The sequence below is a fragment of the Psittacula echo genome (assembly GCF_963264785.1).
Source record: "Psittacula echo genome assembly, chromosome: 2".
NCBI lineage: Eukaryota > Metazoa > Chordata > Aves > Psittaciformes > Psittacidae > Psittacula > Psittacula echo.
In genome coordinates this window covers 31,724,661-31,745,843 of record NC_137737.1, presented here as the reverse complement: position 1 = coordinate 31,745,843, position 21,183 = coordinate 31,724,661, and the positions used below count along the sequence as shown (strand labels likewise).

The following is a 21,183-nucleotide window of genomic DNA, read 5'->3' as shown; positions in this document are numbered from 1 at the left end:
TTCCTGCTGATGACCGGGGCTGCAGCCGGTGAGGTGCCGTGTGGTTTCCCGGCGTCTGTGGGTAGCGCAGCGGCTGTGACTGGGTGCTGTGTGTAAACGTGCCGCTGCCCGCCCTCACCTGTGGGGATGGATGTCCCCGGCACCCCGCACCTGCCGGCGGCGTGGCGGGCAGTGCCCCTGCCTGTCACGGCCGTTCTGCCTTGCCTTTAATTTACATACGTTTAGTGGCTCATATGATATTTTTGTAATGCCACCTAGTAACAGTACTGTGTTTTTTTTCTGCAGTGGACCGCAGTTCGAAGAGGAGGCAAGTGAAGCCTTTAGCAGCTTCGCTGCTGGAAGCATTAGATTATGATAGCTCTGATGACAGTGATTTTAAAGTTGGAGATGCTTCAGGTAAATCGGCTTCCTCATCTCCTCCTTGCAGAATTACCTCATTCTTGTTTCGTTGTTGGTCATTTAATATCGTGTTTGAGACAGAATGTTATTAGTGAGCTGTTGGGACTTGGAGCCACTTAGAAGTTCAGTGACTTGATTGGATGACTGGAAATTCTTGGGCTGTGGATAAGAAACAACTGATGAAACAAAAAATCCATACAATACTTCAATTGTAATTATTTTTTTCTCAACAGACCTCATGATTATCACAGAAGTTTTTGCAGAAGCATTCCATTAGCTGTTGTGCTGACTGCCTTAGCTATATCTACTGCTTTTTATTTTTACAATGTAGACAGAACTTTTGAAATGCTCACTGCATTTAGTATTTAAATGCTCACTGCACTTAGTATTGAAATAAGAATGTTCTGTAGCTGTTTCGTTTTGTCTGGATAATAGTTTGTTGTGGACTTAAGAACTTGCCTCTTTCTCAAGGTTAATTCCACTTGGTGAGTGAAACCCTTGAGCAGAAAGATAATCTGTTCAGGTTTTGTTGTTTTTTTGGTAGACAAACTCAACATGCCCATTCAGATGGCTGTGCAGAAAGATTCATGCATTTCATACTAGAAGGAAGTCCTTGCCTCAGAGTGGTTTTGTTCTGCAGTCTTTTCTATGCATGCATGTGCATATATCTGCATTGAACATTGTTAGAAACGGAAAGTAAACAAGATGCCAAAATGGATAAATCCAAGTATATTGGAGAGAAGGGAAAGAAGGGGCAGGACAATGTTTGTAAATAAACTGAACATTGGAAGTTCTGTGGCATATGCTCAGGGAATTAAGCAAAGAGATGCAGGGTGTGTAAAATATAAGAGAAGCATTATGACAGCTTGCCACATAACTTTGCCTTGTTATTTCTGCACTGGGGACACTAACCTGTGTTTTCATGTGAATGTATTGTGCAAAAATGTTCCCTATCTCCATTTAAAGGCTTATTTTTTAACATCTGGTAAGCTCCTCCTTATTAAAGAACTTAAAAAAGCTTAATAATTCTTTCTGCATTTTTCCTTCCCCCAAGCTTAGACATATTTCCCTTGGTCTGGTAGCAGCAGGCTGCAGTGACTTAAAAGGGTAAAACTGATATAATTTTATAAATTTCATGCTAAGATTTTTGGGGGGCTTGTTAATTTACTTTTTAAGTCTTGTTTTGGGGATTTTTAAGCCTTTTGATTTAAGGGCGCTGCCTTTTGCAAAGACAATTTGCCATAAAAGGAAATCAGTCCTCCAAAAAATTTCCCCATTCTGGAACAGTAATGTAGGCAGGATTTTAGGAAAAAGGAGGATTGGAAATGGAGTCTGGCAGATGGACACATAACTTGGAGCAATGTATTATTTGATTAAAAGACAATCGATAATTAAAATTAATGAATAAAGCTTCCTGATTCAACTATGTCAAAATGCAGAGGATTCATTTGTAACTGATATCCTTTTTGACTTTTAGGATATCATATGTACACATGGTATTGGTCAGTATCTAGCCTAGTTAATTTCATTTTCCCTTAAAAAACCAGTGCTGAATTGTAATTATATCAGAAAAACCCAAGTTCTACTTAGAAAACGTTTTTTGAATTACTGTTTTGTGTTCATATATCTCATACAGCATTGTTTTAACATGTCAGAACCTATATCACTTGTAGTAAAAATTAATGTTTTGTTTAATAAAATGTAAAATCTAGTGAAACCACTTTGAAACAGCAGCAGAGTTTGATGGTATACACTTTATTCTGTGATTTTTCAGTAAGAAGGGAGAAAGTTGTAATGTTTTGGAGAAGTTGGGGAATGGAGAGTTGTTAAACATAGAACCTCCTAAGTTTTGAAACAAAAAAAGAAACATTATTGTGTGCAGTACAAGGTAAATGAAACAGAACATCTGTGATGATTTAAAATGAAGATGGTATTACATAGCCTTAAATATGGTTGTACCTTGTCCCTTTAAGTTTGGATGGAAGAAGTGCTGAAATAAAAGGACTTTTACACACACATACAAATAAAATCGATAATTCTGAAGTTATGTGTATATACAAAGAATCTGTTTACACATGAAAGCAACCCTATTAAACAAATTCTGGATTTTTACTAATAGAAAACAGGTTTTCCTTTTTCCATTGTGGATTCAGCCTTTAAAGTATAATGTGTATTACTCCAGTACAGTCGGGGCTGTTGCTCTTTTTCCTCTTTCAATGACCATAGAGGTCTCGCCATGTGCAGCCTATTGCAAATATATATTCAGTATTTGTTTGAATTCAGGATTTCTTTGTGTAGTTTGCTTACAAAGGGAACTAAATGTGAGAGAAGGAAGGAAGAAGTTTTCTACATGGAAAATGACCACAAATTCTACTCATGCACTCAAAAAAACCTCATAAGTGTGGTAATTCCACAGGTCTGCAATGTATATGTGATTCACAAATGCACATATAGGTGTTTAAAAAAACAAATCTGAAAGTTAAAAGTTAAAGGACTATCTAGGACTGAGTTAAAAGAATTCTGGAGTTGTTTACTCCCTGTTAGTGATGTTCCATCTGTATGTATGAGCTTTAGGATGTTGAGTGATGTGTGCTAGTAGATGATACTATGCAAGTTTAGGAAGACTGAGCCCTGAACATTTAATCTTTTACACACATTCGTTGTTCTGTCAGATTTCTGAGAATATGAGATGCAGTAAGGACTTGAGAAGTTGGTATTAAGTACTTGTAGGAAGGATTCAGCATTTCTGAATTTCTGTATTCAGAGTCCTAATGCTATGGTAAATTTTTTTCATTACAGAAAAGATTTCTAGTCACCTAACCTCCATTTCCACCAAAAAAGTCCATAGGAGTTATGGTCTTTGCCTCCAGTATAGTTAATCTCTTTTCTTTCAGGTCTAGGTCACACCAACAAGCAATTACTGCCTTTTTCACTTAAAAGATCTCATCATTCTGATATCTCTTTAGGGAAACTGATTTTTAAAACTGTTATATTCTTGTAAATTTACTTAATGTAAATAGTTTTCAGGCCTGTGGGCTTTTCATTATTTTGATATTGAATGAAGTAGTTTTTTAATGGCTTCTCTGTTTCTACATAATAGAAAGCACTGTATTTTTCTGGTTTTTATAAATATCTTGAAAAATTTGCTCCTTAAGTAAGAATGTCATATATAATCTTAATGTGGGATCAATCAAAAAACTGTCCCTTTGGAGTCAGAGCATACAAATATATCACTTGAAATTATGGTTCTGTAATGTACTCAATTGAAGTTTTTTAATAATATGTTTCACAGTATGGATCAGTTATTTGAAGTTTTGCTTTTAAGTTAATTAGACAATACTTCTTTCTTGGTGGTTTTTTTCTTTTTTTTTTCTTTTTTTCATTTTTTTTTTTTTTTTTTTTTTCTTCTCTAGTAAGAGCAGCTGGAGATATACTGTTGTCAGAAATCAGTGTATAATTGCAGAGTGATTCCCAGCAGGATTCCAAAGCAAGGATTTACTGCCTTTCTTCTCTGTCATCTTGAAGTCGGTCAGTTTTGGCAGCTCATATATTGAAATCTAAGTAATGCAGAGAAATGTAGTGTGGTCCCTGAACAAGGATGATGTGTGAATTTAAGGCTCTTTGAGTGTAGCTAAGAAGAGCGTAGCTGAATGCTTCCTTGAAGAATTGGTTTCTTTACTACTTTTGCTACAAGTCTTACAGACTCAAATTTTTAGACACATTTGTAAATGGTTTTTTTGGTGTTGAATGTGTGTAGTCTGGCTTGCGTAAATATTATGTATTATTATTGCAGCTGAGGTCAGTAGGTGCTCTGTTTAAAATGATCTTTATAAATGCATATATTAGGTATTCTGAAAAACTTGTGACTTGATCTAGAAATAAAAAGTTGCAAATATATTTATCTTTCTGTAATTCATTTCCTCTTAATGCAATAGAGAATCCACTTTTGCTTTCCTGTACATGATACTGGAATACACAGAAATGTTTGTGAAACACCAAAATACTTGTAGTGGTAAACAGTACTGAAATATTGATGAAGAAACTAATACATTCGTTTTTGAGAATAAATATAAATGATAAGTAGCAGCAAAGTTGTAGAGTGTTTCAGCAGACAGTGAAGGTAAGCAAAAATACTGAATAGCTAATGATAAGTAAATGATCACTTAATTGCACAATCTTAATACAATCATTTCAAGGCTTGGATTTGCAACTGGAATGTGTAGTCCCTCAGAGTGGAATTTGCGAGGGCATTTTCCCACTGAGAAAATGGAAAATATGGGCATTAGGTTTTCTTGGTTTAGCTTTGTCCCAGGTGAGATCTTTTGTCTGTACAAATGTCTGCCACTTGAAGTAACACTTTGAAGTGACTGGCAAGCATTTTGAACTTGCATTCTCTTTGGAAACACTTAAGATTTCCATTTTTCTGTGTGTTTACTGAGAGCAGAGGAGTAATCTAGCAGAAGCCTAGGCCTTCATTCCTGTGTCTGGGCAGGGTGGATTTAGTGATGGGATGACAGTTGTTTTCTTTGTTTTCACCTTACTGTGACTTTGTGCCTTTTCTTCCAATCTGTCTGTCCCTTATGGAACGCTTTCTCATTCATTCAGTGTCATTCTGCTTGTTCAGTCAGTCTTGAACAGGATTTGCATGGTCCCTACTTTACTATGCCTACTTTACTTTCTCTTGCATCTCCTCTTTCCTGTGCCTATGTCTATCTCGTGTATTTCCTGCCACATGGAGAAGATTCTTCTGTGCTTTATTTATTCCAGCTTGGTGGGATGGTTGGTTTGCAGCCTGACCACCTCAGAGTTTAGATATGCCAGTGAGGATGGGATGTTTCAAGTATTTCTTGAGCAAATACTTGTTACAGTGCTTCAGAGACTTAGACTTAGCATGTCTTAGATGCGTGTTCAGCTGTCTCCCAGATGCCACTTCCCTTGCAGAAGATGTGAAATTCTCAGGTGTTTCCTGGAAAAATACGTATTCTGGCTGAGTGTTCTGGCTTATATTGGAATCCAATTTTATGGGTTATTTAGGACTGCAGCTTTACTGAGGGAAGTCATGGGCTACACAGTACTTCAGGCCAAACAAAGTTTGATACCGTTAAAAAAAGGGAAATACAAGCAAATTCAGGAGATAGGGTAACAAATTCCATCTGTGTTATGGCATTATAAATAAGGCTGTTCCCAATGACTCAAAGTTGGCAACCTTTAGTTTTGAGTACTTTTATGACTTGAGTAGACATTACTAAAATGCTGTGGAATTATTGCTAGTGTAGAAGTGAGGAAACTGCTTACTAAGCAACTCTCATTTATGTTCCTCTTCCATCCTTTTTTGCATTAAATTAAAATACTTGTCTTCTGAACTATGTGTAATCATGGATCAGTTATCAGTTTCATTTTTTACTCTGCCCATTTTAAATCTGCAGTTAATACAGATTAGATAGTTTTTTCAAAACACTGAGAAGTGAATCTCCTTAGAGCAGTAACATCTTAATCTATGTTGATTTTTTTTTGTATGTTCTTTATCATATTACTTTGGCCGGTTCCATTTTTTGTAACTGCCAGCATTATCAGTGTTGAATTGCCAGTGGTCTCCCAATGTTTAATCATCATACTCTGCAAAATAGCATATATCTAACTGGTGTTAGATTCTCTTTTTTGAAGTTGCAAGTGAAATATTAAGCCTTTTCAGTTCTTGGTTTTGGTATAGTTATATTAGTCTTTGCATAATGGACCTCTGTGGCTTTAGACTCTTAGACAAATGTGATGAGAATTTTCCTGTTGCATAACTCTGCCTTTGGCAATTTAAAAGTTCATGTTTTCCATGTACAATCTAGTTTTTCCTGCCATATTTTTACATCTAGTTGCTAATACCAGAACTTTCTAGTTATCTTAAGCATTTCCTTAAAGTATTTTGGAGTCTTTAAAATTGCTTGCAATTTCTAGATCAGATGTGTAGGAAATACAGATGCTTTTAGGTATGTTTGGTATAGCACATTTGCAAAGGAGTTTTTTGTGACTGGAGCTATTCTTGTAAGGAAGTTTATGGGCAGAAGTTGGTGTTGACAGACACTTTTTGCAGTGCCTTCCTCTTTGCCTGTCTGCCAGAAAGCAGGCACACCCTTGTGAGGGTTTGTTACATGGTGTGTAACATGGTGTTTCAGCAGAGATGCCCAGGTGATTTCATGTCATCCATGTCAAAGATTTGTTGTCTGCCTTGTGATTGAGAGAAAGAGGCTAAGGAATTACTGGACAGGAATGATGGTGATTGAATAGCTTTAACCTCCAAAAGAATTGACCTCACCTGTAGCCTTTTTTTTGTTACCACCCTAAAAAGAAGGTATTGTGAGGCACACTGGTCTGGATGACTTCTCGCATGATGCCTGTAGACTATTACTGACCTATAATAGGAATAACTTTCGACATGGTAGTTGTTTTCTATATCGCATGCTCAGCTTTCAGGGTTTTCACCCCTTTTCAGAGTCCCAGGATCCTGGATTATCGTCTCTGTATGTAGCTTTGAGCGCCTGGGTGAAACTCAACCAGACAGGACTCAGTGCAAAAAAAAAAAAAATAAAAAAAAAAAAAAAAAATCCAAAATTATTTTAGATGATTCATTTCTGCTATCTGGAGTTGGTTAGGCTTTGTTAGTGGAAGAGGCAAGCCCAAAATCAAGTCTGTGATTTCCTTTATCTAGTATATCCTTCAGACTTCACTTAAAAGCAAACATTTAGGCTGCTTGTTAAGCAAAATACTGCAGTGAGGAATCAGCCTGTCTGCTGTGAGTGGGCGGCCATGTACTTACATCCTTCAGCGTTTACTGTCTGTATACATGGAAGTAAAATCAGCGGGTACCTTGTTTTAAGTTGCTTGTAAAATGGTCCTGCAAAACCCTGGGAGGATTTTTTTTTAACTGTTGTAGTGATTTCAGTAGCTTTCCCCTGAAGTCTTATGCATATTATACAGGACTCCATAGCTGAAGAGAAGAAGGAGAATTCCTCTCTGAATTGTCCTCTTTGGGTTTGACTGCCACCTGCTGTTGTGCTCTGAAGAGCTAAAGGTATACAGGAATAGATGGTGTCTTTCTCATAACCATTCTCTCTCGTATTTGTCCTCTGTGGAACTGTATATTCTTTGCTATTTGATGGTGTATCTGGCCCAGTCTTTCACTGAGAGTAGCATGAGTTCTCTCCCATAGGGAATAACATGATATGGTTGCCAATTTGAAAGAGCTATTCTTTTAAGAATTTCTTTCAAGGAGAAAATTGTATACTACAGCCTCTTCCTAACTGAAAGTGCATCTGACAGAAGAACACCTGCAAAAATAGCTGTTATCACAGAATAGCTCTTTCTAGAAAAGCAGCTATCACACTGAATCCATTCAGACAGAAGAGGAATATCCCTTATTGTAGGTATCTCTGGTGTGTACATGGATGCAGAAAGAGTACAAAGCATAATGTGCAGGCAGAAGGCAAAGAGAATTTGAAGAAGAGAAGTGAATGTAACTAATGTTTATTTGTTCTCTATTTTTTATTGTTGGCGTGGCATAAAGCAGCTAGAGAATACTGTTAGTTCTGTAGTGTTGATGTACAAGGATCACTGTTGGTAATTTAGAGTGCTATTAAAGGCTAATCTATTCCGAGATGGAGATTCTTCCTAAAAATGAAGGGGAAGTATGTTTAGAAGTGGATTGCATATTAGTTAATACTGTCTCTTATTTCTTAGGCATACCTGAGGAGTGTTCTACTATTTCAGAATTTCAGTTAATTACGTTGTACTTATGTTACGACTATTAAGGCTGGTATGCATGATTGAATCAATTACTCTTTTTCTCTAAAGACTGTACAGTAACTTGTGTTACTATATTCTTGTTTTTTTCTGGCTCTCTAAAGATTAGAATGTTTGCAAAAAACTTTTGCTTTTCTATTATGTTGTAAGGGGACTGATCAATAATAGTAGCACTTATGCCTTTTTTATTTTTTTTTTGTGTTGATAATTAAAAAATCTGCTCATCAAATAATTCCACATACAGGTTTATGCAGAAAAAGACAAAAGTAACCATTACATGGAATTGTCAACTGAAATACTCTCTAGTCATAGACTGTGATCTGTGGGGTGGAAATAAACAGCATGTGAAGTGTGTAGCACACTGATCCCACTGTTTGTGTATTTGTCTTTAGACAGATGTGGATGTGCACAGAAATTCTCTGTGTAAGGTGGTATTGAGTGGTTTTTGTATGGTAACTAAAGTGATTAAGGAATTTTTTTTTCTTTTTTTCTTTTTTTTTTTTTTAACTTGGAATCAACATATTTCTTCTTTGCATCAGGAACTTGGTGATGGCTCTGAATAAACTGAAAACTGTAGCTACTGCCTAATTGATCTCTGCGCTGGATCAGTTAGGCAGTAGCTTTATATGTTTGTTGTTAATTCAAAAAATATTTTCTAAGGTTTTCATCCTTAATACTGTAAATGAAAGGTAGTAGGTGAATACTAGATAAGAGATAGTCAACGTGAATGGCGTTTATAAATTTTATCAAGTTCACTTGTCATATTTTGAAATAATTTTTACATGTACTTTATAATACAGATGCCTTATTTTGTGATCTGTACTATAAGGTACAAGTGTACCTTAAAGTACAGATAACAAAAATAAACATATACAAAAAAAATTTCTTCTGTTCTTTTCTGTTGCACAGACTGGCCTGTGTATTCATTGCACAGACTAGCTTTCTATTAATTAATAGAAATAGTGGCTACATACAGAACAATACCATACAGGTGCTATAAGGTTAGAATTTTTGCATTGATGTGCAGCTGCAAGACTGTACCGTAATTTATGTGGGATTAATAAATGAAATAACATTGGAAATTAGAAGAGCCCCCAAACCCAGGAAAACAAATGTGTAATAAATATGAAGGTGTGGAATTATCCATACTTTTGTTAGTACTTGTTATGTAAACTTCATTTTGTAATTTCAAACTTCTTTATTGGATAACTATTTTATTTTGAAGATTTAGAAATCGCCTGCAGAAATTTACAAACTGGGATGCTCTTTCTTTAAGATGTGCCTTCACATGGAAATTATTCTGTGCTACTGGTTGTTGTTAATATGAGCTGCAGTTCAAAGGAACACTTAACGTTCATTTAATAAATACTGCCATCTTTTTTTTGACATCTTAAAATGTACTCACATTTAACAGATTCTCAACATACCACTCGAAATAGCTGGACACCAGCTGAAAAAATAGGTGGAATACCTTATGAGGGAGGAACATGCATCATTCTTTTGTTTAACAACTTACTTCAACAGATTTTATTTTTGGGGGTACATTTGTGTCGGCACTTTTTTTAAATTTTCATATGCTCAACAGATTCTGAAGGAAGTGGTCATGGGAGTGAAGATGCATCAAAGGACAGTGGTGAAGGTTCCTGTACTGAATCAGAAGAAAATATCTTGGAGGAGGAACCGGCAGAAGAGAAAGTAGAAGAGCAACAGCCAAAAAGCTCTACTGAAGAGGAGGTCTCAACAGCAGACAAAGAGGTAATTAAAACTGAAAAGAAAGAGCAAGAAGATGAAGAAGAGAAGCCAAAAAAGAAGAAAGAGAAGGAGAAAGCAGCTGAACCTGATGCTGTAGCTGACGAGCAAACAAATGAACCAAAAAAATGGAATTTGCGCAGGAACCGACCTTTGCTGGATTTTGTATCAATGGAAGAACTAAATGATATGGATGACTACGATAGTGAAGATGACAATGACTGGCGGCCTACTGCTGAGAAAAAAAAAGGAAAAAATACACTGCGAAAAGAGGGAAGTGATGGAGATAATGAGGATGATGAAGATGATGGGAGTGGAAGTGATGAGGATGACAATGATGAGGAAGGTAACGAAGAAGATAATAGCAGCACGGCTAGTGATGGTGGATCCAAGAAGAAGAAGAGTAAAGTTCTTAACAGGAATAATGCAGATGATGAGGAATTGACAAATGATAGCCTGGCTCTTTCACAAAGCAAGAGTAATGAGGTAGTGCAACCAACTTTCTATAATCTATCTGTTAACAATGGAAACTACTCCCTAGTAGATATTCTGTTAATTTGAAAAATTAAACTGATTGGCTGGAATTGTGTTTAGAGGAATAAGAAAAACAGCAAAATTATGCTGAATAGGCACTGCATATTAAATAAACTTGCTTGGACCATTTGGCCAATCTAATGCCACTAAAGTCAGTAGAGTGACTTCTCTTGGCTTTTGGGGGTTGGATTAGTTCTGAAGGAAATAGGAGGTCCAGTATGCAGATCAGGGTGTATTAGTGAGACTTCTAGTTCTGGTTTAGCATAGATGTTGCATATCTATAATGCTGTAAAAGTTAAAAGCATCTATGACATAGTCAGAAAATAGCTAAATGACAGGTTATTCTGTATCGTAGCCCTTCTTTGTGACAAACATCAAAGTCTGAACACTTAAGTTCACTGATAGAAGAATTCTAAGTAAAGAAATACGCACACTGGGTTTAAAATCAAATGGAATAATCATGATAATTTATGTTAAGTTTGCTTATAATCATAGAATCACAGAATCATAGAATAGTTAGGGTTGGAAAGGACCTTAAGATCATCTAGTTCCAACCCGCCTGCCATGGGCAGGGCTCACAGGTGATTTCTTACGGTATGAAAAAGCATTTGGGAACTATTAAATAACTCCTGATTGTAGAATTTGAAAATTTTACAAGTGTTTAATAATGCAACTTTTTTTTCTATGCACAATTTCTACAGTTGCCTGGAAGGTTGTGCATGCGGAAAAATTAAGATATTAGGTTGTCAGGATGGTTGACTTCATATCCTGCAGTGACAAAATTTTGAACAAAGTGAGAAAAGTGGCTGCAGAATCTACATGCAATTTTGCAGTAAATAATTGCAATATCAACATAACATTTGACAAGGGATAGTGATATGACACTATGAAAAGTTTTGCTGTTCCGTTTAATCTTAATTTTAATGTGTAAAATGGCAGGGAGCTAAGCAGAGTATTTGAAAGTAACAGTTGTCTCCGTTTCAGATGTTATGTATTTTTTATATATATGTATATATGTATATATATGATTGCCAATGAGCTGTGCTGTTTTAATTACTAGTTACAGATGTGATTAGAAAAAACATACATAATTCTATTTTTTTTTCTTTTTGTATAGGCATCTTCTTTCATTGTCTAACTCTGTAATTCTAATGTTGTTACCTGTATTCTCTTAGCTCAGCAGCTGTACATGCTCTACCACTAGTGATGATCAGAACATCAGAGATAGGCAATTTTCTTTCAGAGTTGTTTCCCATATTGGAGTGGAGATGTGAGTCTACATTCTTAGGGATATATTCTTGAATATGTCCATAATTTCCATTGACTTTAAAAGTTAGGCCTGTTTCAGAAACCTGCAGCTGTGTCTGGTGTATCTCTTGTGAAGCTTCTTACTATGCATGGACCTCAGATTCTGTTCTTGTGTTTGGTTTAGGACATTGATCAAAAGATAAAATTTGAAAATTTGAAATTCAAATTACAATTTTGTAACTGCTTTACATGCAGTAAAGTTATCAAAGTACTGCTTATGAATACGTCTTTAACAAGAAGTCTTGCAACAATGAGTATCTGTAGATACTCTCCCACTACAATATTTTAAAATAATAAAAAGAAAAAGGTAAAAAATCTTGTCTAGCAGACAAATCTAGCAAAATCGCATTATGCTGCAGAAGCTAATTTCTTAGAAAGCCAGATATCTAGATGCATAATTAATTGATGAAGGAATGTTCAGGTAATTAACTCTGAACATGTTGTAGTGTCCTTAGTATTCATTCTTCTTTTAACTTCTTTACTTTTTGGGGGTTGCTGTTGGGGGGCAGGGAGGAGGGGTTGTTCGTTTTTTGTTTCTGTGGGATTTTTATTTTATTTTTCTACGTTTTTCAAAAGTATTTTGAGGTCTGCAATGTTTTAACCTGTGCTGTATTGCAATATGTGCTTTCCTACTTTATCAAGCACAGAATGCAAACTTACCTTTCCTTTTCTATGGTCAGGCATCATTAGTAGATAAATATGCTTTTCTGGTTTTATAATTGCTACCACTTTATGGGATTCTTCTATTCTTAGTGAGGTGGGGGTTTTCTATTTATTTATTTTTTTAGAATTCCTTTAAAGTTTGAAGTATATAGGCATATCACTTGAAATGCTCGCTTTCTTCATTAACACCAGAGATACAGGAGTTACATAGTGATACAACTGAAGTTGTTTCTCTCACATGGGTAGGGAACAGGAGTTGTCAGCAGTTACCATCTGCACATTAAAATTACCATGCTTTAGACATGTATAGTCAGCTTCTGGTATGGGGTCTTTCAGGTGCTTACATGGTCTAAGCAGGGGAGAGCAGCATATGTTCCACATCACTCTCCGTGTCTGCACAGAAAATTAAGTTATTCTGCTGCTCTGTTTGACCTGTTGTCTGTCTTCACGTAAGGTAAACCATGATGGATGGGGGTCCTATTATTAGATCCATATTTGCTGTCCTTCCATCATTGCGTGTTTTCCCTCTCTCCCACATTTTTACATATGTTCTCACTGTATAAACAGCTTGTGTTTTTTCAGTGTTGTTTTTACAGTTCTGTTTATTTAACCTAAAGTAATAGGTTGTGGGTTTTTTGTTTAGTTTCTGTTGTTGGGGTATTATTGTTGTTGTTATTAGTACTCCTACTATTAATATTTATTATTATTTTTGAATTACCAGACCGTGGGCTTCTCTAACAGTAGAGGTCACAAATTTCTTCTAAACTTCTCTTAGTGAAGCCAAATAACAGTTTAAGTTGAAGGTACTGTTAGTCAAAACTGATTTCTGTAGAGTTGCTAGATGCCTGTGCCATTACACAATTAATCTGCTAAAGTTAAGGAGAACCTACTGCCATTTTTGTCTCTGCCATATGAATGATAAGCTAAATGTGAGTATTTTGAGCAATGATGGGCCACAGGATTTTTGAAAAAATGTGCAAGTTTCTCGCTTTCCTCAAAGTACTTTGCAGCTTTGTCCTAAAAGGAAGATTCTGGAAGAAATGCTTTGTAAGCCTGAACTGTAGCAGAGAATCTTCTATTTTTCACAATGATTTGCCTTCCTTAAACAAGCATGATTGTGTGAATGGTTGCATAATCTTTAATTTTTACTTCTAGATTAGGGTTTATTTTTTTTATAGGTCATGTCTCCTTAGGTTGTTTAGAGAAAATGGAGGGGAAATCCAGAAGTCTTTCCTAACAGCTAGAAGTATGTGCTTGACGTTTCCTAGGTCAAAAACATAAAAATCCACTCATATTATTCAAAATAAACTATTTGAACCCAACTTTAGGTGGTAAGGTTATTTTGCCCTTTTATCGTGCTTTTAAATAAAGCAAAGATTTCCTCCTTTACCTTCCAAATACCCGCCCAGATAATCTAAAGTACAGAGACTTCATTAATGATTCACTAAAAATTTTGTGTGAAGATGTACTATATCAGATTGAGAGGTTATCACGAGATAATTGCATAGATTAGGGTGAGAATTTAAGATGGTTGGGGAGGATTGCCTGCATCAGGTAGCATTCATGGTACTTTTTATCTACATAAGCTACACAGGCATAATACTGGTGCTGTGTTTTATGTTATAAATGGGGGTTAGAATGAGAAAATGATGTTTGAGAGTGCACCTTCCACCTTCTTTTTTGTTTGTTTTTTTTTTCCCCTGGTCTGGTGGCATACCACACCAGTTTTGGAATATTCTCAGATCTCTGATATGTTGAATGATGCCTGAACTTGTCAGCCTCTGCTCTGAAATGGTTTATTTACACTCAGTGTTTATTTTTTTTTAACTAGTGTGCCTAATTTCACACTTCCCTATATGCCTTCTTATCACCAGTAAAGGTAGTTCAAGCTTAATGTTTGCTTTTTAATATAAAAATAAAAGATAATATATGTAAGCCATAAAATTTTGCAGAAAAGACAGTGTCCATATCTCACAGTGGAAATAATAATAAGCCTAAATGGTGTTTATGAAAAGAATTGAATTTACGTACAGCTTTATTTGGTTTTTGAAACACTTTTCTGTGTTTCCTTAGAGAAATTCCTTGTTAAAACCCACATTCTTTTTAAGTGGTCTAGTTCACATTGAAGGTTGCCAAAACAGAGCATTGTGCTTGTCATGCAAATCCTTACTCCTGCATGTAATCAGCAGAAAATAAGTTGTTATATTTTAATAAATCAGATGGTTTTGCATAGAGACATATAAATCTGCATTGCAACAGAATAGAGCTAAGCTGATAATTTGTCATATTTTACATAAATGAAAACTTGGCAGGCTTCTGTTAGCTATTTATTTTCAGATTTTGCAGATCCATGTAACTTCTTTTTGGAAAGTGAAATTTTTAACAACATTTGAACGTCATCTTTGGCCTTGGTGTATTTTTTTTTTTTTTCCCCCCTTTTAAATGGTTTTTCAGGGGTGTGCATTATTTCCTTATAGTAGAACAAATGGTTTAAAAATGTGTATGTTTCTGTTGCGGAAATAAGACCCTTCTCTGGCCTTTGGATCTGTAGGTATCTTGAGATTAGATTGTATCTATACTTTCTCCCAGCTCTTATGTTTGTGAATGAAGCATTTGAATGTTCCAACAACAAAGAAGCTTTTAGTCTTGTGAAATTTGCTTGTTCAAATACTGAGCAAAACCCAGATCTTTTGTTTGTTGTGGATAAAATTGAAGTTCCTGGCATAATCCATGTGTCTTAATTTTTCAATATTAGGACTCATTGATCCTTGAGAAGTCTCAAAACTGGAGTTCCCAGAAAATGGACCATATTTTGATTTGTTGCGTTTGTCTTGGAGATAACAGTGAAGATGCTGATGAAATAATCCAGTGTGACAACTGTGGAATAACAGTGCATGAAGGTAATACAACCCTTCATTCTTACTGTGGGAGGAAAACGCAGGTGTTGCTCTTAATAAAATTTTGATGTGCTTTTTCCAACAAATGAAGTCTTTGAACTGTGGCAGTTACTTTTTGTAATACTACATGGATCCATTTTAGTAGTGAAACATCCATCTTCTGCTTTAGCAAAGCAAATATAAGCAACTATAAGGGCATTTTTTTTCAGATATCTATATAATGAATCACAGTCTGCAAATATTTGACCTGTACATTCTATTTTTAGGGCTTTAGGTTATTCTGAGGTAAGCATGTGAAATTTTAACATCTTTACATAGAAGATGAGGCTGTGTTGTATGTCATTGCTCTTCCGCTTGAGAATGCTAGGGTAGATACTAACAGAGAGAGGCATACCTGTTTTGTTGAAAAACAAAATATATATTTTTCTTCAGTCCTTGAAATTAGAAGGTAGGCTTTCATTCTTCAAAAGCATAGAAGGCATATTTTTAATTTATGTGACTTCATTTGTTTTAATTTTTTTTTTTTTTTTAGCTATTCAGCATACCTATTCAAGTAGGAAGTGCTTTTATTAATTCCCTACTCCCCTTTTGTTTTCTCAAACTAGATTGAAAATTGCTTCGAAACAGTATTTTTCATGCATTGAGGTGTAGCTCAGTTTTGCTTAATATCATTTAGGAAACTGAGGATGGAATTTCTGTCCTCAGGTTCAGGTGCCTTATGTTAAATGTCAACATGTACTCTAATTCCTGAAGTCCTCTTGTGGTCCTTTGAAGAGCTGATCAGCAGAGCTTAGAGAGCAGTTTAATTGACTTAATTTATGATGGATCATACTCTAGGTGCCTTTGAAGCGATTAGTCAGATCTTCATTGGCTGTAACAAGTGTTCGACTCTTAAATTTAGGTGTCTTGGTATGCTGGCAGAGTTTCTTCCTCTGTATCTGAAGTTTTTGAAGTTAAGGTGCAGAATATATTTGATTCCAGATGCAGTAAGCTACTAAAAGTAGATTTATAGAATCTTGATAGATTCCTTCCCCCCGCCCCCAATACAGTCTTATATTAACTTACGAGAAGAAAAACATTGAATGAAAGAGCCTTTTGGTGATAGTTATGAATGCCTATTTGAGAATTCCCCAAATATGAAATGCAGTCAATACATCTAAACCCTAAAGTTGTGGAGCTCCCTGAAAATTATTCTGTAAGATTTATTTAAAGATTGTACAGATAGTCATGTTAAAGTGCAGAATGATTGTGATGGAAAAATGATCTTATGCCTTTTTAGAATAAAATGATAGCAAATTAGTATTTTATTCCAGAAGAGTGCCCTAAAAAATCCCTAAAGGTAATTTCCTTATTTTGTTTAGTTTGCTAAACCTTTTGCTCCTATAAAAGGTAAGATTATAGCTGGCCTTCCTCTGCCAGAAAATAGTTCTGTAGTTCGAACTCCATCTAAAAGTAATTGCTGCTATTCTTCTTTTTAAAGTGTTACAGGCAAAGATTCCCTGTAGTCCCACTGTTACAGAGTACAATGGGTATGTTTTCTTTGTTGTTATTGCAAAAAAGTAAAATAGATTAATTCAGAACATTTAAATTGGTAGTTTGTTCCGATAAGTTCTGCGGTCTGTACAAGCTAATTGACTATGGGTTTTGGTTCATTTTTCACACTTACATTTGAATGTATTGATCTTTACCATTTATTTTAATAATAAATACTTAAAAGTATATGTAAAGTAGCTGTGAAGTTCTATTTGAATAGGTTTAGTCTTGGGAAAAAAAAAAAAAGCAAGCTGTGTAGAATAAAGCAATTGTTGACTGTGATAAAAATGTAAATTTTCCCTGCAACAAGCTGAACTTCAAATCTATGGTAATTGCAGTTTGGAAGTTTACTTGGTGTTTTATGTATATGCGTCATTGCTAGATATGTATATCAATTTGAAAACAAATGAATATAATTTTAAGTAGAGATGAACATTTATTCTGGTGTATTTCTTCTGTATTTTGATATTTTATAATGGTAAGTAAGATCAGGTACTGTTTTAAATTAGAGCTTTTTTTCAGTAATTTGTTTAAATTGCTTGCAGCGAATCAAAATTTTATAAACAAATTTAGGACATTTGAAGTTGTAGTTTGATCCAGTGATCTTACATATATACATGTTAAATAATTTAGAGATTCCTGCACGCTTGCCCAGAGGTCATTCACTCATTGTGTTACTTCTGAATGCATGAGTAATAAATGAAGATGCAGACTACCATAAAGAAGATTCAGTGAAAACCAAAATGCAGTGCAGCAAGTACTTTTTGTTTCTGTTGGCTTAATGATTAAACTCTGGTGATTTCCAAAAATAAATTGAGAAGTAGTTGAAGAAATAATTGCTATCTAATCATAAAACATTGCTTGCAACCTCGAGAATTATTATTTTTTTCTTAATATTCATAGAGATGAGGTTTACTCTTAATAATATTAACTTTAAACTGTACCTCATAAATTTGTGCCCGGATCATGGACATAGGCTATATTGTAAGAAGGCCTTTGTGCTATTATACACAGCTGCTTTGTAGTTTGAAATACGTGTTCCAGAAATAAGCAAGTCTGTTTTATAAACACATTAGAATCCAAGAATCTTTGCAGGTTTCCTTTAGTAGGTATATTACTGTGTCTGCAGACATCATGCTGTGTTCTGAAATTTGTTCTAATAATTGAGCTTTTGAGTTTTTCAGAAAATGCGGTTTCTAGTACAGTATTGAATGAGGAGGCTCTTATTTAAGTTGTACAGAAATCAATGCAGTGATGTTTACCTGTGTTTGCCTGCAGTTGGGGAAAATAATATGCCCATTTCCTGTGAACTAATTTTGGTACTTAGCAGTTGTCTTTTCCCTAGAATCTCAACCCCAAGATGACTGTTATTCTGAAATGCCCAAACAAAACTGCTGGAATTCTGCAGGGGTTTTCTTCATAGCTTTTGTATGCAATTTCAAGTTGTATTATGAATTGATGTGTTTTATCTACTTTTCTATAGAACTGTAGATACTTATTTGGAAGGAAGTCCTCTCCTTTCACACCCTACTGATGTCCCTCCCAGGGACCAATATAATGATACTGGTGATTTGATTGTTCTTTCCCTGAAGACCTTATTTTCTCTCTCCTTGTTGACTATTACGGAAACTGTTTTACTTCACAGGGAGGGGTCTTACACTGTTGGCTTGTGCCTTTGTGCTCTGCTGAAGTAGGAGTTTCTCTTTACCACAGAACCTTTCAGATGACTGGAAAAGATTTTCCTATAGTGGCTGCCTCTGTGTTTAATGTGACATTACCCACTAGCCATAAAAATACTGCTTGAGTCAAGCCTACTTCTTCAGGACAGCAGGGCTCCCTTCCCTGGGGGAGTCCTTTGCTCTACTTGTAGCTAACGAGTCAAAGGGCAGTCAGTCGCAGTCAGTCGTATGTGGTGGTATGGCCTTTCATGTGAAGATGAGCCTTCCAGTTGTGATCCCTAAGTGGCTGCATGCCAGTATAATTATTGGCAGAAATCTGTTACCCTCTTTTAGAGGGTAAGATGATGTTGCTTTGTGTTTTAAGTTAGGCAGGGCCTACATCTCTGTTCTCCCTTGTCCCGATGAGTTTTGGCTTTTCTAGCACAAGGTAGCTTATTGCTGTCCATACTGCTCTGTTACTTATGCTCCTGGGTACTTGGTGCTAGCGCCTTTTCTTTCTCAGTTCTTGATGCAGCAGCTGCCTATTCAATCATAATTTGTATTCCTTTTGGTTTGCTCACTTGCATTAATCAACTGTTACATGAGTCTTGCATGGGAAAAGAGGGGTGATAACTCATCTGGGGGCAACTCTGCCAGTGCTCACGTGGAACACAACAGCATGGCCAAAAGTTAGGGGGGATTCTGATTCAGACCTTAATAAACACTTTTACTTGCTTTGCTGACAGATTTTGAGATTGCTAGGAATTCAGTATCCTTTCCAGTGCAGCCGTTTGCTGGGTAATGTTTATATTGCCTGCATGGTTTGCATCACTTGTCCAAAAGCTATCTTTGCTCTGCAGACACATGTCCAAAAAAATCTATAAACTTTGTGGAGCAAATAACGGGTTCAAAATGACAGAAATCTGTAGCTGCCTCTGAAACTGTAGAGGCATATGTGTAATGCTAATTTAATATCCACTCTTACACTTTGCATTCATCTTGTATGTCTAAATAGCCTGTAATTAATTAATAAGTCCATCAATTAAAAATTTATTCTCATTTCACATATCAGTGTACCGCATATCAAAAAAAGGAAAAATGTTTACAGTGCTAGGGAAAAGTCTGATTAAATTTGTCATAGTACAGTTGCTTTTTTGAGTGTTTACTTCTGTGTGGAGATAATTCTTGTTCCTTTTTATAAAAATCTTCTTTAGGCACTAATCTGTCATTTTGGATAAACACTTCTGTGGCAAGATCTTGTAATAGCATGACACCCCTAACTGTGGTGTCACGTTTCTTCACACAGTGATTGCATCGTGTCTGAAGAAATAGTCTGGTGCATACCATAGCATCTACTATAACTGTAGGTAGTACATTTGCGAGCTATTGCCCTTGGATGAGTTGCTGTGAATTAAATGAGAGAAGTTGTACATTTTTCCAGCTGTTTTTTTTTTTTTCCCCATTTACTCTATTTGTTTCTTACTTTACTGTGATGTGCACAGTACAGAATAAAATTTCTCTTGCTGAAAGCAATTGTGTAGTGGCCATATGCTTTACAGTGTAGTAAAAGGTTTTTGCATTTTAATTTTGCTGCTTACCCTGATCTGCTGTTATCTGATATAAAAATTCATTCTGCGAAATCCTGTACTTTAGTTTACTTGATTTACTAAATAAAAATACTGTTCTGAACTTACGATGCGTGAATTGATTAATGTCTTTATTCTAAGCTGTTGGTCCAATTAAGGATTGAATGCAGTATAGTTTGAATACTGTGATCTCACAGCATTTAATTTTGCAAACCTACAGTTTACCTTAAAGTTCATGTTTTCATGGTCTGTATAAGAAGGTTGTGTTTCAGAGTTATATGTACTTGTAGTTAACATATGCAGATGTTCTCTTTGACAAAAAATTACCCTCCCAGAGAAGTGGAGGAACAGATGCAGCCAAAGCAAGAATTAGATCTCTCTTTGCATTTCCCTCAGTGATATAAATTTCAGAACAATTGTTTTAATGGTAGCATTTTAAAGTGAGTGCAATTTCATTTTAATGGCAATCACATAAAATATAAGCTACTGACGGAATACAATGGCTTTAAAATCCAGGAATAAAAAAGTTTGTTTTCTGTATAAAATGACATACATTCAATAGACAACTTGGCTGTAATAGTAAGGTACAGATGCAGTTAGTGGAACAATAAATGTTATGAGAGTTTTAACTTCTTGCCTTTCATGTGTTTTAAATTCATAGGATATTATACTAAACCAGTTTTATTGTTTAATGTAAGAGGTATTCAAGGAAGTGGCAGACATAGAGTTGTGATGCAGTAGTCTAAGAATATACAAACATGAGGATTTAATGAACTGCAGTTGAAAAGGGGCTTCTGGGTATTCTAAAGATCCAAAATTCAGAATTTTTGTGAACATTAAGGAAATGCAGGGTGCATTTTAAGCCAAGTGTTCAAAAGTTGTTTTATTTTCTTCAACATATTTTCTTGTCAAAGGGGTGGGTGGTTGACTTTGTGCCGAATAGGTCACAGGTGCAATGATAATAACTGGAATCAAACACATGATTTAAAAAAATGTACATCCTTTCCTCTCTTGTCCTTTAATCCTTAAGTAGTAATGCCATCTACACAACTAGAAAGAACCTAAAGA

At 35.5% G+C, this 21,183-nt stretch overlaps 1 protein-coding gene across 1 annotated transcript in view; it reads left to right on the top strand.

The window, feature by feature from the left end:
• Positions 1–247: 247 nt before the first annotated feature.
• The window catches only part of PHF14 (PHD finger protein 14), a gene marked incomplete at both ends in the record, with an annotated part of 67,859 nt that continues 46,923 nt past the window's right edge, over positions 248–21,183 (top strand). The window contains 4 exon segments of the mRNA XM_080639433.1: positions 248–271; positions 273–396; positions 9,773–10,422; positions 15,197–15,341. Of these exon segments, the coding sequence (XP_080495559.1) occupies positions 248–271; positions 273–396; positions 9,773–10,422; positions 15,197–15,341 (943 nt within the window).